The 16,836-nt window shown below is 41.5% G+C and overlaps 1 protein-coding gene across 3 annotated transcripts in view; it reads left to right on the top strand.

Moving 5' to 3' along the window:
• DYRK1A (dual specificity tyrosine phosphorylation regulated kinase 1A) overlaps positions 1–16,505 on the top strand; it is a 324,751-nt gene extending 308,246 nt beyond the window's left edge. For all 3 annotated transcript variants that reach the window (XM_060234265.1, XM_060234264.1, XM_060234266.1), the window contains one exon: positions 13,269–16,505. In XM_060234265.1, coding sequence (XP_060090248.1) covers positions 13,269–13,889 — 621 coding nt within the window. In that variant the 3' untranslated portion in view covers positions 13,890–16,505. The remainder of the gene's footprint in view (positions 1–13,268) is intronic.
• The last annotated feature ends 331 nt before the right edge of the window (positions 16,506–16,836 follow it).

Genomic DNA, 16,836 nt, shown 5'->3' with positions numbered 1-16,836 from the left:
CACAGCTGGGTAGCAGACCCTTTGTCCCAGGGCAGAGTTGCAACTGTACCATTCAAAGGAGTACATCTCTTCAGGGAAAATATGGATAGAAATGTGATGGAGGATAATGACAAGAAGAGGTTGCTGCCTTCATGCAAGGAAGACAGCAGCCCATGTAACGCTTCTCTTTTGTGAATCCAAGTATACCTCCAGATTTTGAGTTGCTTTTCAAAGGGAGATGACAGCTCAAAGAGTCAGGTGGCACTAGTTCGTCCTTTAACAAAACAGCAGGATAAAGCCCACAGGGCCCCAAGGAGAGCTGTTCAGCTGGACTACCACAGGACTCAGACTCACCAAATATAGGAGGTATTTTGCAGCTCACTCGGAGTCCACAGCGGACAACAAGTGGGTTTTAGATACAGTATCAAATGGCTACTCTCTGGAACTCTATTCCTTGCTTTCCAACAGATTGAACATATCAACATATGAAGCTGCCTTATACTGAATCAGACCCTTGGTCCATCAAAGTCAGTATTGTCTTCTCAGACTGGCAGCGGCTCTCCAGGGTCTCAAGCTGAGGTTTTCCACACCTATTTGCCTGGACCCTTTTTGGGAGATGCCAGGGATTGAACCTGGGACCTTCTGCTTCCCAAGCAGATGCTCTACCACTGAGCCACTGTCCCTCCCTAAAAGATTCCTATAAGTTCCAAGAAATTGTTGTCCACAAAACCACCTTCTTCTTCTCAAGGCCATACAACAGCAAAGGACATTGAGATACTAAAGCCTGTGTTGGGGGCCCAAAAGACTTTGGGGGTTTATTCAGTCTTTTTAATAGTCTCAAATAGCCATTTTAGCCCTCAAATAGCTGAACAGGAGGATAAGAAAGAAGTCGTTCACGGTAAAAACCCTCAAGTTCATAATATCTTCAATCCAGAAAGGAGGTTTTCTGGCATCAGATCTGTCAGAGGTCCACTTGCACATCTCAGTTTGGGAACTGAATCAGCAGTTCTTATGCTTTTCATAAAATGGTCTCCAATTTCAGTGCCAGGCTCTTCCCCTTGGCCTCAAAATGGCACCAAGAGTGTTCATCAAAGTCTTGGTTTCACTGATAGTGCACCTGAGAACCCAGGGAGTGTCCATCTTCCTATATTCGGACAACATTTTAATCAGGTCCCCCTCTCATCAACGGGATGGAGGATGTACATTGACAGTCTCATGCCTCCAGGATCACAGGTTCATCCTCAACTGGGAAAAAAGCAGCTTGTCTGCATCTCAGAGGGTCCTCTGTCTAGAGTTCATAATAGGCATGTCTCAGAACAGAATTTTCCTATCACAGGAGAAAATCCTAACTTCAATACAGAGGTCACTCATGGGTCCCAAGTGTAGATGATGTCCCAATGTTACTCCATCTACAGATTCATTGGAACTGATAACAGATAGCTTGAACCATAGGCATTTATGAATACACTTCAAAGGATTCGGGCTTTCAACTATTTCCCATAATAATAATGTTCACCTACTCCAAAAGTTCCTCCTAGCCTTCCAGGATGTTATAGCCAACAAGCGGTTCAATACAGTTCAGTTACCTGGATTCCTAATTCAGGAACTCCAATGGTAGACAAAATCTTCCAGCTTTCTGGAGGGGACTCCACTCCTAGAACCGAAGAGGAAGATGATGACATTGGATGCCAGCCTCACTGGCTGGTGGGGGGCACTCATGGGGGAGAATGTCTCAGGGTATCTGGTCTCAGGAAGAGTTGTCACAAAGTATCAGCTTTCTGGAGCTCAGGTCAATAAGGCTATTCCAGGATCTTCTAAAAGGGAAGCACATACTTGTTCACATGGACAATATGACAACCAAATCATATATTAACCAGCAGGGAGATACCAAATCCATGTTACTCCACACAGAGAAAAATCTGATTAAACAATGGGCAGAGAGCCATCTGAGGTCAATCATGGCTGTTCACGTGCAGGCCAGGACAACACATTAGTGGATTGGCTCAGTCAGAGGACTCTAAATCAAGCAGAATGGATGCTCAACAAGGCAGCCTTTCAGCAGATGATGCCACAAATTCAGCAACACAGAAGTGGGCCTTTTTATGACGTAGCCAAAACTACCAAGCTCCACAGTTTTCTCAAGGACAAGGTAGCTGCAAAACAAAGGAGTGAGAACATAAGAGAAGCCATGTTGGATCAGGCCAATGGCCCATCCAGTCCAACACTCTGTGTCACAAAAAAATTATATATATACACACACACACACACACATAGATACACACTGTGGCTAATAGCCACTGATGGACCTCTGCTCCATATTTTTATCTAATCCTCTCTTGAAGCTGGCTATGCTTGTAGCTGCTACAACCTCCTGTGGCAGTGAATTCCACATGTTAATCACCCTTTGGGTGAAGAAGTACCTCCTTTATCCATTCTAACCTGACTGCTCAGCAATTTCATCGAATGCCCATGAGTTCTTGTATTGGGAGAAAGGGAGAAAAGTACTTCTTTCTCTACCTTCTCCATCCCATGCATAATCTTGTAAACCTCTATCATGTCAACCCGCAGTCGACATTTCTCCAAGCTAAAGAGCCCCAAACGTTTTAACCTTTCTTTATAAGGAAAGTGTTCCAAACCTTTAATCGTTCTAGTTGCCCTTTTCTGCACTTTTTCCAATGCTATAATATCTTTTTTGAAGTGAGGTGACCAAAATTGCACGCAGTATTCCAAATGAGACCGCACCATCGATTTATACAGGGGCATTATGATACTGGCTGATTTGTTTTCAATTCCCTTCCTAATAATTCCCAGCATGGTGTTGGCCTTTTTTATTGCAGTCGCACACTGTCTTGACATTTTCAGTGAGTTATCTACCATGACCCCAAGCTCCCTCTCTTGGTCAGTCTACCAGTTCACACCCATCAACTTGTATTTGTAGCTGGGATTCTTGGTCCCAATGTGCATTACTTTGCACTTGGCCACATTGAACCTCATCTGCCACGTTGACGCCCACTCACCCAGCCTCAACAGATCCCTTTGGAGTTCCTCACAATCCTCTCTGGTTCTCACCACCCTGAACAATTTAGTGTCATCTGCAAATTTGGCCACTTCACTGCTTACTCTCAACTCCAAATCATTTATGAACAAGTTAAAGAGCATGGGACCCAGTACCGAGCCCTGTGGCACTCCACTGCTTACCATCCTCCACTGCGAAGACTGCCCATTTATACTCACTCTCTGCTTCCTATTAATTAACCAGTTTCTGATTCACAAGAGGACCTGTCCTTTTACTCCATGACTCTCGAGCTTACTAAGGAGCCTTTGATGAGGAATTTTATCAAAAGCTTTCTGGAAGTCAAGATAGACAATATCTATCTCCTTTGTCCACATGTTTGTTCACCCCCTCAAAGAAATGTAACAGGTTAATGAGGCAAGATCTTCCCTTTCAGAACCTATTCTGAGTCTTACTCAATAACTCATGTTTATCAGTTTGCCTACTCATTCTGTCATTGATAATGGTTTCCACCAACTTTCTGGTATTGAAGTCAGACGGACTGGCCTGTAGTTTCCCGGATCTAGCAGTTATCGGGTGTGGTGAAACTATTAAATTAGTGAGAGCCATCTATGCTAAACAAAATGCAAAAATTAATGTAAACGGGCAGTTCACAGAAGCAATAAAAATCGAACGGGGTTTGGAGAGCCAGTTTGGTGTAGTGGTTAAGTGTGCAGACTCTTATCTGGGAGAACCGGGTTTGATTCCCCACTCCTCCACTTGCACCTGCTGGAATGGCCTTGGGTCAGCCATAGCGCTGGCAGAGGTTGTCCTTGAAAGGGCAGCTGCTGTGAGAGCCCTCTCCAGCCCCACCCACCTCACAGGGTGTTTGTTGTGGGGGAGGAAGGTAAATGAGATTGTGAGCCGCTCTGAGACTCTTCGGAGTGGAGGGCGGGATATATCCAATATCTATCTATCTATCTATCTATCTATCTATCTATCTATCTATCTATCTATCTATCTATCTATCTATCTATCTATCTATCTATCTATCTATCTATCTAGACAAGGATGTCCACTATCTCCCTTGCTCTTCATTTTAACACTGGAACCCTTATTAATAAAAATAAGGGAGGATGATAGAATAAAAGGTACCAAGATCAAGGGGGAAACATATAAAGTACGAGCTTATGCAGATGATCTGTTATTGATATTAGAAGACCCCATTGCTTCGATAGAACGTCTGATGGAGAGATTAGAAGAATATGGAAGAATATCAGGTTTCAAAGTGAACATCCAGAAGACTAAATTTTTGACCCATAACATGACTCAGGATGAAATTTCCCAATTAGAAATTAAATCTGGCTTCAGTTATGAAAAAAGAATTAAATATTTAGGTATTTACTTCACAAATGACTTAAAAACATTACAAAGAGATAACTATGACAAGATCTTAAAAGAAATCCAATCAGATTTTAATAAATGGAGAGACCTACAAATTTCTTTACTGGGGAGAATTGCATCAGTCAAGATGAATATACTACCAAGAATCTTGTACCTATTCCAGACAATACCAATTATTTTATCTCAAACATTTTTTCATCAACTGAATAAACTGACCACCATATTTATTTGGCAAAACAAAAAAAACAGAATTAGATTAAAGGTCTTGCAAGACAGTAAATTAAGAGGAGGGCTAGCTCTGCCTGATTGGAATATATATTACAAGGCATGCTGTCTTGTATGGTTAACAGACTGGTTTGCATTGGAAAACAAAAGGTTATTAGTTTTGGAAGGTATTGGTTTAGGTAGAGGCTGGCACTCTTATATGTGGTACCAGCCTCCAACAAGGAATAATATTTTTCACAGGCATGAGATAAGGAAATCGTTATATAAAGTTTGGAACGAAGTGAAAAATATGATCTATATACACATACCCTCTTGGCTGTCACCTGTAGAAGCTTCTAGCCAACCTAATCTATATTGTTGGGAAAATAATTACAACTATGGGAACTTATTGGATAAGGAGAACAACTTAAATTTAGACAACAACATGAAACTGGATTGGTGGCTGAGAAACCAAGTAAAATCCAAATACCAGTCAGATAAGGAAATAGGATTTGTTAAAAATCTAAACGAATTCGATATGATAATTCGTGATAATCAGAAACTCATCTCAAAAATTTATAATTGGCTCTTACAAATTAAAATGCAAAGCGAAGCTGTTAAAGCTGGATAAAATGGTTGAAAGATTTCGGATATAATATTGAGATGGAAGAATGGGAAAAAATTTGGAAACAAAATTTAAAATTAACAAAATCAGCAGTATTTAAAGAAAATATATACAAGATGATGTACAGGTGGTACTTAACACCTGAAAGACTGAGTAAAATATACCCAAAGTATTCCAACAAATGTTGGAAATGCAGAAAAGTAAAAGGGTCCCTCTATCATATCTGGTGGCAGTGTGAATTTGCCAAAAAATATTGGGCCCAGATTAATTTATGGGGACAAAAAATATTAAGAACAAGGCTTCAACATACCCCAGAACTATATTTATTGAATGTGTATAAAGGGAATCTACCCAGACAAGAGAAGAAATTGTTGCTGCATATAATAACTGTCGCGAGAATTCTGTACGCGAAATACTGGAAAGTCTCTAAACTGCCAGACAGGGGAGAGTTTTTACAAAAGCTATTTGACGCAGCTGAGATGGACATATTAACTGTAAGATTCAGAGGAGGTAATATATGAGCTTGTAGAAAGACATGGGACTATCTATATGTTTAGATAAAAAGTATGGGACTTACCATGAGAAAATCAGAATTGTGTTATGGTGAAGCCTTTTAAGCTCCTTGGGTGGAGGGTTGGGTGGTGGTTTTTGTATGTTTATGTATAATTTAGTAGTGTATATGTAATCGATAAATAAAAGTTTTGTATCTTAATAAAAAAAAGAACCCATTCTGAGTCTTCCTCAGTAACTCGTGTTCATCAATGTGCCTACTCATTCTGTTCTTGATAATGGTTTCTACCAACTTTCCCGGATCGCCTCTGGAACCCTTTTTAAAGATGGGAGTGACATTTCTACCTTCCAATCCTCAGGAATGGAGGCACATTTCAGTGGAAGATTACATATTTTTGTCAGAAGATCCACAAGTTCAACTTTGAGTTCTTTCAGAACTCTTGGATGTATGCCATCTGGACCTGGTGACTTATTAGTTTTTAATTCGTATATCAGTTGTAGGACCTCCTCTCTTGTCACCTCAATATGACTCGGGTCTTTCAACACCCCTTCCAATATAAGTGGTTCTGGAGCAGGCAAACTCCTCTCATCTTCCACAGTGAAGACAGAGACAAAAAATGCATTCAGCTTCTCAGCCATTTCCCTATCCTTCTTCAGTAATCCTTTGACCCCTTGGTCATCCAAGGACCCCACTGCTTCCCTGGCTGGTTTCCTGCTTCTAATATACTTGAAGAAATTTTTATTGTTGGTCTTTATGTTTTTTGCAATATGCTCATAGTCCCTTTTTGCCTGCCTGATCACAGTCTTGCATTTGATTTGCCACAGCCTGTGTTCCCTTTTATTAATCTCATTTGGACTAGCTTTCCACCGCTTAAAGGAGTCCTTCTTACCTTTTACAGCTTCCATGACTTTGTTTGTTAACCATGCAGGGCTTTTCTTATACCTGTTTGTGCCTTTCCTGACTTGTGGTATATATTTCATCTGAGCTTCTAGGATTGTAGTTTTAAATAGCCTCCAAGCTTCCCCAAGGGTTTTGACTGTATTTACCTTTCCTTTCAGTTTCCTCTTCACATGCCTCCTCATCTCAGAGAATTTATTCCTTTTAAAGTTAAACGTGGTTGTGCTGGTCTTTTGGGGCAACTATTTATACAAACGGTGAAATCAATAACATTATAGTCACTGCTCCCAAGCAGTGCGATCACTTTTACATCTCTCACCGAGTCTTGGGCATTACTTAGGACCAAATCCAGGATCGCCCCACCCCTGGTAGGTTCAGAGACCATCTGCTCCATAGCACAGTCATTGAGAGCATCTAGAAATTCAATCTCTTTCTCTCGACCAGAACACATATTGACCCAATCAATCTGCGGGTAGTTAAAATCACCTATGATGACACAGTTTTTACGTCTAGCCACTATCTTTAATCCTTCCATCATATTATGGTCATTCTCTATCTTTTGATTTGGTGGGCGATAACAAACTCCCATAGTTAAATTTCCTTTTGGGCCCTCTATTTCAACCCAAATCATTTCTAGAAGGGAGTCTAATTCTCTGACCTCAGTCTTACTGGACCGTATGCCCTCTCTGACATACAGAGCCACCCCACCTCTAACCCTTCCCTCCCTATCCTTCCGATATAACTTATATCCAGGAATCACCGTGTCCCACTGATTCTCCTCATTCCACCAAGTTTCTGAAATTCCCATAATGTCTATGTTTTCTCCCAACACTAAACATTCCAACTCACCAATTTTACTTTGAACACTTCTAGCATTTGTGTACAAGCATCTATAATTTCCCAGGCAAGCTAGGCCTGCCACCTTCCTCCTGCCGCCTCGAGACTCTGGCAGGCAATCCATACTGTTTTTCAACATCTCAGTGGACAACTCTGATCCATTACCCGGTAGGTACCCTAAGCTGCAACTGGCCTAATCCGCTACTGTACATCTTTTTTCGCATGCAGCTAATCCAAAGGGTGATCCAGAGAATAATAGACTTAAAGGTGGAAGTAGTTCTAATTGCACCATTATGGCTACAGACATCCTCATTCCAATCTATCATGGATCCCTGGCGTCTCCTGATCAGGAAGGACCTTCTTCAGCAGGGAGCTGTCATTCACCTCCAGCCCAGTTTGCTAAGCCTCAAAGCCTGGAAGTTGAATGGTTTCAATTCAAACAAATATGATACCTGGATAGGGGTATTAACACTGATAGCTCTGAGACCGGTTTGATGTAGAGGTTAAGTGTGTGGACTCTTATCTGGGAGAACAAGGCTTGATTCCCCACTCTTCCACATGTGACTGCTGGAGTGACCGTCAGTCAGTCATAACTCTGTCAGAGCTGTTCTGGAAAGAGCAGTTTCTGCCAGAGCTCTCAGCCCCACCTACCCCACAGAAAGTCTGTTGTGGGGAAGGGAAAGGAGATTGTAAACTGTCTGAGACTCCTTCAAGTAGTGAAGGGCAGGGTATAAATCCAATCTCCTCTTCCTCCCATGGTTTATAATGACTCATGACAGATCTTCCAGTCATGGTGTTCCAATCATGGGCAAGGGCCCCTTACAGCTTAAGATGGAGATGTTCTTACCTTCTTGCAAGAAGGTTTGGTCAAAGGTCAATGTACTTTTACATTGAAAATGTGGGTGGCTGCCATTTCCACCATCAGTGGAACTTAGAAAGGGAAGATCTTATTCCAGCACACCCATGTTAGGAGGTATCTAAGGGGCATCAATCGACCTCAGGTTCATTGCTTCACTACATGGAGCCTGAATGTAGTGCTGAAGACTCTCTCCTGGACTCCATTTGAGACAATGGTTACTTGTCCTCTCAAAGAGCTTAACTTTAAAACCATGTTTGTAGTCAGTATCACCTTGACCTGAAGGGTGTCAGAACTTAGAGTTGTCTCCATGCTGTCTTTCATAATGATAACATTAGTGGCTCTGTTCAGACCCAGCCTTTGTCCCAAAGGTAAACTCTGCCTTTCATAGGTTGGAGGACGTGATCCTCCTCTCCTGCTCTAGTTCCAAGCTCCATCAGGAGAACTGGCATTGTTTGGATGTTAAGAAGGCCCTGAGCTTATACCTTTATAGGACTATGCCCTTTGTAGGACTGACTCTGTGTTTGTCTCAGGAAGGCTTCCCTAGGTCACAGAGTCTCTACTTCTAGAAACTGTAACCTCGCTTACAAGTCCACAGGTCTTGACTTTCCTCCAGACATTATTGCATATTCCCCCAGAGGGATAGCAACTTCTGCAGCCTACCGAGCCTTTCCTTCCTTAGAAATCATATGTAAGACTGTCACCTGGAGATCCATCCACTCCTTCATCTGGCACTACGGGATTGATAAATTAGCCTTTGTGGAAGCTGCTTTCAAAAGAAGGGTCCTACAGCATGCTTTATCAGTCTGAAAGCTGAGTCTCTTCCCTCCCTGGGGTACACTGCTTTTCTGTGTCCCAGAAGTTGTGACTGCCCCACCCTGGACTACTGGAGAATGGAAGATTTGTCTCACCATGAATCTTCCTTCTCAGTGGATAAGGGGTGAGGTAGTCTTTTCCCACCTGAGAGTAGAATTCTTGAGCTGGTTCTTGGAACATTGTGGGCATGCTGTCTGGACTTTGGGCTGCCTCACCCTCCTTCCAGCCTTCCTCCTCCTTGAGGTTTTCTGGGAGTCGTTTCTACATTATGTTTGTGCCTCTGCACCACTAGGTCATTTTTTCACAACTGCTTGTCAGATATTCTTTTTTGGTTTCAGTATAAATGTTTTGGAGAGGGAGGTTATACTGCTTCAGGACCAGACTGGGATCTGAGAGAGAAGCCCCTGCCCTCCAAGAATTCCACAAAAATTGGTGACCCTGCCCCCTCTATAGGGAGGAGCTTCTCCTAGGAATTGAAACTCCCCCCTCCCCCAGCCACTAAGAAGGAAGATTCACAGTGAGTGAGACAAATCTTCACCCCAAGGCCCAATATGAGAGGACTGGAAGATTAAAAATGGTGTTGTGGGAGAGGGCATTGACTTTGGGGATGATACTTGCCTTGTTCAACCTGAGGTACTTCTCTAAGCACTACTAGTACGCTCCTTCACAGTTGTCAGAGATCTATCAGCCCTCTTGTCAGTCCCAATACTCAGACCAGCATCAAGGGAAAAGGCACCAGGGGAAACCCAGAAACAAGGCATCTGCACAGTTCAGTAAGGAACTCCCCCCCTTTTATTAAGGATAGACCCTTTCAATGACTAGACGACCTCAGGCTCTCCTTACTTAGCTGGCAGGTTGTCCCCTCTTCACTGAAGCCTGGAGAGCCATCACTACTGACGGTGGAGTCCTCTCTATAATTAGCCTTGGTTATTACTTGGAGTTTAGGGGTTTTTCCCCTCCTTAAATCCTCCATTTCCCAGCCTACCTTCCTCCCCTCCACAACTGAAGGATACTTGCCCCTAAAGTCAGGGGTAGTCGGGACCACCCCTCCTGATGACTGCCTTTCAGGGTTCTGTTCTCGTTTTTTTTCCTTGTTGATAAAAAGGATGGAGCCCTAACATCCTATCATTGACCTTAAGACAAGTGAATGATTGAAAGCTATAATGGGGTTAGTTAGGGGGAACCCTGTCAGGACTCTGTTCTTCAGAACCTGCCTTTGAAGCTTTGCAAGGGCCGTAAGCATAAGGGGAATGTTTACCTTGCTTCCAGTGTCTGGCTGGGGGGGGGGGGAGAGGAGGTCTGCCCAAGTGAAGTTTCTGGGTGTTTGGTGTCACTGGTGTGTTCCTGAGCCATTCTGTAAACACCTGTAACTGCAGTTGTCTTTTATAGAGATAGCACTGGGAGACCTTTTTTAGGGGGGGGGGTCCTTATCTGGGACCCCAAAAATGTAATCCACCCCCAACTTGGAGAGGTTATAGAGGAGCAGGTGGCAGGGTGAGGTTCCCTATGTGTTTGGGGTGTGGGTTGCCGGAGATCCATTCTGTACTTATATATTCTTTTGAACATGCACCTGACATTTTCCCCAAAAGCCCTTTTTGTGAGGGCATCTTCTTTGGGGAGCCATAACTCGGACCCCTTAAGTCTAATCGTCACATAACTCGAAGGGCATGTAAATGAGTATTGCAGGGGGGTACTCTGAGAGATTGATGCCTCTATCTTACACAGGGTCCATTCCATATGCTTCTGAACCTGAGCTTTTCATTTGCCCCAGAAAGCACTTTCTTGGAAGCGCCGTATATGGGGTGCTGTAACTTGGACCCCATAAATCCAATCCTCACCAAACTTGGAGGGCAGATAGATGAAAGTCAACTGGAGGTCCCCTACAAGTTTGGTGTCTCTAGCACCCCATTTTACCACATTACGAACCTCACAAACGTAACCATTCCATTTAGCCACAGAAAAATCTTGACCGTCTGTGGTTTGAGAAATGGGCATACCGCAAACTGAACTGCATTTTCCCAATTCATACCCATCTCTAGAGGTGTCAGCTTTCTAGCTTGCATAGGTGTTGCCAGTCTTTTTTCCCTCCCCTTCTACTGAATAGGAGCATGGGCTTCATTCATGGGATGTGAGGAGGTCCTTACTATTTTACTTGAAAAGACCAGAGAAGTTTAGCAAAGGTCATCATTTTTATGTTTGTTTTTTTCCTGGTCCCAACATGGGGAGGGTTTCTACGGCTTAGACAATTTTACAGTGAGTAATGTCTGCCATTAAACACTCATGCACTGGGCCCAGGACCCCTTGCTCTTTTCATGTGAAAGTGCACTCCACCAGTGCACATATCTTCTGCAGCCATCCTCAGCAAGGTCTCCATAGCTGTTGTCTGCAAGGCAGCCACCTGGTCATCCCTCTCAATGTATGTGAAGCATTACTCTAATTAATGTCAATTTCAGGAGCAAAGCAGTTGTGGGCTGAGCAGTATTGCAGGTGGTATTCATCTAGACAGCCCACAACCTCCTGCACTCTGTCAGGTGAGTGTTCTATTCTCCCATGTGGGACTGCACAGAAGCCATGATGATGAAAAAGGGGTTTGCACCTACCTGTAACCATTGTTCGTTGAGTGAGTGGTCTTCTGTGCAGGCACACATCTCCCTCCTTTCCCCTCTATGGGCTGCTTTGACACTTATTTGCTATTAGGCTTCACAGCGGCAAGGAAGGACTCCTAGTGCTTTAGAAAATGGTAGAAGAGAAGAACTTCCTAGTAAAACCTTCATGGCAGTCCTGCACACATGTGTGCTTGTGCACAAGACTGCTCAAACAACAGTTACATGTAAGTACAACCCTGTTTACTCCTTCTGCATGGACTTCATGCTCTAAAGCATAGATGGCCCTGCTGTTGGCCTGGAGGTAACATCTGGCCTACCAACTGATTTTGTTCCCAAGAGTTTCCACAAAGGCAGTATGTTATATGTGGCTTGTTCCCTTGGTGGCCTCACTGCGTTATTAAATAAATTATTTCTTCAACCTACAGTAAACAGCTCTTCCTTGAGCCCAGATTAGATGTCTTCAGATAGCAGAAAGCCTTTGGGAAACCAAATTCCAGTCTTCAGTTATTTATTTAAAAACATTTAATATCCTTCTTTCCCTTATGGTTCTTGGGCTGCATCATTCTTATACTTAGCTGTCCTAAACTTGGAAATGGCGACCAAGGGCTTCCTTTCTTTATATCTTTCCACATACTTGAAAATTGCAAATGTTCTTTCAGTCACTTTTTCTGTATGTTGAAATATCCTCAAGTTCTTTTAAATTTTTCTCACATCGCTATTAATTTGTATTATAGTCTTAAGAGAACAAAATGCCACAGCTTTATGTCCATTGCAACTCTTGGGATAAATCTGGTTTTAAATGACAGTAGGTTATTTATTCTATCCAGTGAAGTGAGCTAATGACAACATGGAGACCTAGAGTCTTCCATGTGCATATTCAGTATACTTGACTCTGTTGAATTGGTCATTGATTTTACTAGTATCTCTTCTCTGAATAATGATTTTTGATATGTACTACTTACTCAAAAGCAATCATCTCATCTTAGATGTTCGCTTTTTTTTCCAGCAAGGACATTACCCGCTTGTGTAATTTATTATTTCATAGTTGTCAGATGAAGGCATAGTGAGTTCTAGGCCAATCGTTTTCCAATCTATTACTATTCAAGGTACTCTTGCAACATCTAGGAATGTATGAATGGTGGGTTGATTTGCAAATCTGAGCTAAAGCCAGCCTGTTCCAGAGGGAAGATGCTACTATCATTGCAAAGTATAGTTTATAATTTTTAAGCATTCATTTTAATTTTTTAAATTTCTTCTTGAGAATTTATGTGCAAGGTGGCAATAAGTTTCATGACGCTATTATGTTGTGCTTTTAGGTAACAGACCAAGAGGTTTTGGGGTGCCCTATGTTTAACTTGCAATTGAGTAGAATTTTTTCATTGACTGGCTTCCAGTTTTATGAGCTGTCTTATTTTGATGTGGTTTTAATCTGCATATTGACTTTTACTCAAATTTGTTAGCCACCTAGTAAATTTGTATCAAAAGTTGAAATATAAATATTTTAATTTAAAAAAATTACCACAAGCCTTTTTTAATAACAGGTTCGACAGCAGTTTCCTCCTCCTCTTGGTTGGACGGGCACTGAAGCTCCTACGCAAGTCACTGTTGAAACCCATCCAGTTCAAGAAACCTCTTTCCATGTAACCCCTCAGCAACAGAATGCATTACATCATCACCATGGAAACACCTCCCACCACCATCACCACCATCACCACCACCATCATCATGGACAGCAGGCCTTGGTTAGCCGGACCAGGCCAAGGGTCTACCATTCTCCAACAAATAGTTCCTCCACCCAGGATTCTATGGAGGTGGGTCACAGTCACCACTCCATGACATCCCTGTCTTCCTCAACTACTTCTTCCTCTACATCTTCCTCCTCAACTGGTAATCAAGGCAATCAGGCCTATCAGAACCGCCCAGTGGCTGCTAATACATTGGACTTCGGACAAAATGGAGCTATGGACGTCAATTTAACAGTCTTCTCTAATCCACGGCAAGAGACTGGCATAGCAGGACATCCCACATACCAATTTTCTGCTAATACAGGTCCTGCTCATTACATGACTGAAGGACATCTTGCAATGAGACAGGGAATTGATAGAGAAGAGTCTCCCATGACAGGAGTTTGTGTTCAGCAAAGTCCTGTGGCTAGCTCGTGACTAAATTGAAACAAGTTTGTTTCTTGTGTGTTTTTATAGAAGTGGTGTTTTTCCAAAAAAGTACAAAGCTGCTTGAATCAGAAGGAGATACACTTACTGAACCGCTATAGGAGGGCAAAGCTGACTATTTTTTTAAACTTGAACAGATTGCAAAGGGACAGTGAAGTTTTTAGAGCCATGTCCAGACCAATCCTACATAGCTTTGAGGAGGTAAGAACCTCCTTTGCCCCTATTTTAATTACCACAACCAAGTCATAACCCCCCCCCCCCCCCCAAAAAAAAAAAAATACAGGAATAAGTGTCTGATATTGGTCTTAGTTGCAAACAGCTTCTTAAAGGCATTATCCAGGATCATCCAAATGGGCCTTTGGGTTTGTTTGTTTTTAAAGGGGGGAGGACTAATACACATTCTAGTTTCCCAAAAACACATGAGCATGGAAATGCAGTACTGTAAGGAAGAGGGACCTTCAGATTACAGAATATAATCATCACATATAATAAGGGACGGTTGTAATGGTGTTCATAAGGCACACTAAGCATGCTAAGTTGCGGTGATCAGGACTCTCCTTATCTGAATCTACTGAGAATCAAAGCAGCAATTATAATGGGATTCTGTGTCTCTCGTATTTGAGACCACAATCAGCTAGTAGTGGAATATGACTGGTCTTGTAACTAAGGTGCACTGAGAAGCAATCAACAGGTTGGTCTTGGCCAGTCCAGGGGAAGTTGTAAGTGGTGGTCTTTGGGATAGCCTTTGGCCTTATGGATTTGGACTCTAAGTTAGAAGAGCCTACCATTTCAGATGCAATCACTTTTGGACATGCTTTTGCAGACAGTCCTTAATGCTGAAAACACAGAGAATGGGTAATTCAAGAGGCCTTTCTTTTAAAATAGACTTTTGTGACCCACTTATTGTAAGGTATTGCAAGGTCACTTTGCGTGTGTCATAAAGTTGACTTCCTTATTGGTTGAAGGTCACAGGAGTAGTGGTTTGCTTTTGATGGAAATAGCTACAACTGTGTCCCTTCCTGCTTCTCCCCCCCCCCCATTCTTTTTCTTTCTTTTCTTTCTTTTGCTTTTTCTGGGCACGTGGTTTCTCCACCATTACTTCTGCACAAAGATGTCTTCTGTTCATCCTGAACATTTTTAAAATGCAGAATTTTATGTGACTGCTTTTTTGCCTCACAATTATGCTGTGAATTTTACAAAAAATTATTTTCTTTTTGATAATTTATTGTACCAAAGCTGTTTTTATAGCACATAGATGTCTGTAACCAATAATGTAGCAGTTCTGCACTTTGACACAAGGTGTAACTAGACCATTTTTAAATGTCAGTTGAAAATTATGGCTGTACTATTGCTTAAACAAAACTGGAACTGTTGTTGAATTCATAGCCAATACATTTACAGCAGTCTGTGTACTGAACATGATAGATCATCTAATTCAAAACTATAACACCTTGTTACATGATAAATGTGTTCAAGCTTCTGAAAGTAAAAGGGACACTAGATCCAGAAGCTATGAAACCAGCAGTTGATTCTTGTATTCCTTATTAGCATAAATGTAAACTTGAAGGCAAGACCTTGATTGCATGAATAGGTCCAAAACACTAGTATGAGTAAAGCAAAAAGCTCATGTGACCTGAGGCTAGCAGGCTGTATTTAACAGGTGCCTAATTTGGAGGTTCTGCTGCCTTACTATAACACAGTTAGCTTGGCAGTTGCTATATTTCTGGGCCCATTGAATTTTTTAGAATTAAGGATTAAACACAGTAAATTACATTCAAAAATAGGGACAAGGAAATTATTATCTAGCCCTGAGTAACACTGTTTCCCCTTTATGTGTTAAAAAAGCAGTAATCTACCTCTGCCACTAAACCAGTTTTTTAAAATGTCATTCAGCAGAAAACCATGTACTTCATACTGGTCAGTTTTATGTGACCAACTAGGTCATTTCTTCTGAACAAAAAGTGTTCTTTTTCACCATTCCTCATAATGGCAGCAGAGAGGCTGAATATAGTGCAAGTGTGAAAGAATTCTTTGGGAATTACCAATTTTTGTAAATCAACCTTTTTTAAAAAATCAAGGGATCCATATTTCTTTTGTACTGAAATGTCAAGCCTGTGAATGGAAGCATTTTTGTGCTTCTGTAGTTCAAAAATGTTTGGTGACTGAAAGGCTCTCATTTCTTGGAATGGAACACTGAGCTTAGCAATACAAAAAGGAATCCAGTACTTACTGCTGTCTAGGAATATAAGGGTAACAAATATGGGTAACTTGTTTTGTTTTTTGTTTTTTCCTGTGCTGGTTGCCACATCTTAGCAAGCACCAAAAATTAAAACTGTTTTTAAACTTACATAATGAAAAATCATAAACTCCAGTGCTTCTGCATACTGTGTTATGTTACAGTCCAGTTTTGTGTGCTTTACTACACAGTTTGGTTACAGGACTTCTGTGCATTGTAAACATAAACAGCATGGAAAAGGTTAAATACCTGTGTTCAGATTGTAAGATCTAGTCCGGACTTGCTGTGTATATTGTAACGTTAAATGAAAAGAAAAGCCCTTTGTATTATAGTCATGCAGTCTTATGTATGATAAACAGTTGAATAATTTGTCCTCAGACTCTTTACTGTGCTTTAAAAATTAATTTAAGATAAAAATGTAAACATAGTAAATCTTCCTATGCAATTAACTTACTCAAGGCCTGGTCTGCTAGGTATGGTTATAGTCAACATGTAAATATCAGCTACATTTGACAGAGTTTAAAAGATTATGAAAGTAAAAGTTGGAGGCTTAATATATCATTCTGAGTTTTTAATTGAATTAGCAAGGTATGTTTACATCATCTTTGCTTAAATCCAATTGAAAGGTAGGATTTCTAATTTGCAAACTGTATATGTATTTCTGTTAAATCACTTCCTTTGGATATTTATTATTTAGATAAT

Source organism: Heteronotia binoei, chromosome 3 (genome assembly GCF_032191835.1).
Source record: "Heteronotia binoei isolate CCM8104 ecotype False Entrance Well chromosome 3, APGP_CSIRO_Hbin_v1, whole genome shotgun sequence".
In the NCBI taxonomy this organism is placed as follows: Eukaryota; Metazoa; Chordata; class Lepidosauria; order Squamata; family Gekkonidae; genus Heteronotia; species Heteronotia binoei.
Note: the sequence above shows the minus strand (reverse complement) of the source record. Positions and strands in the feature narration are given on the sequence as shown.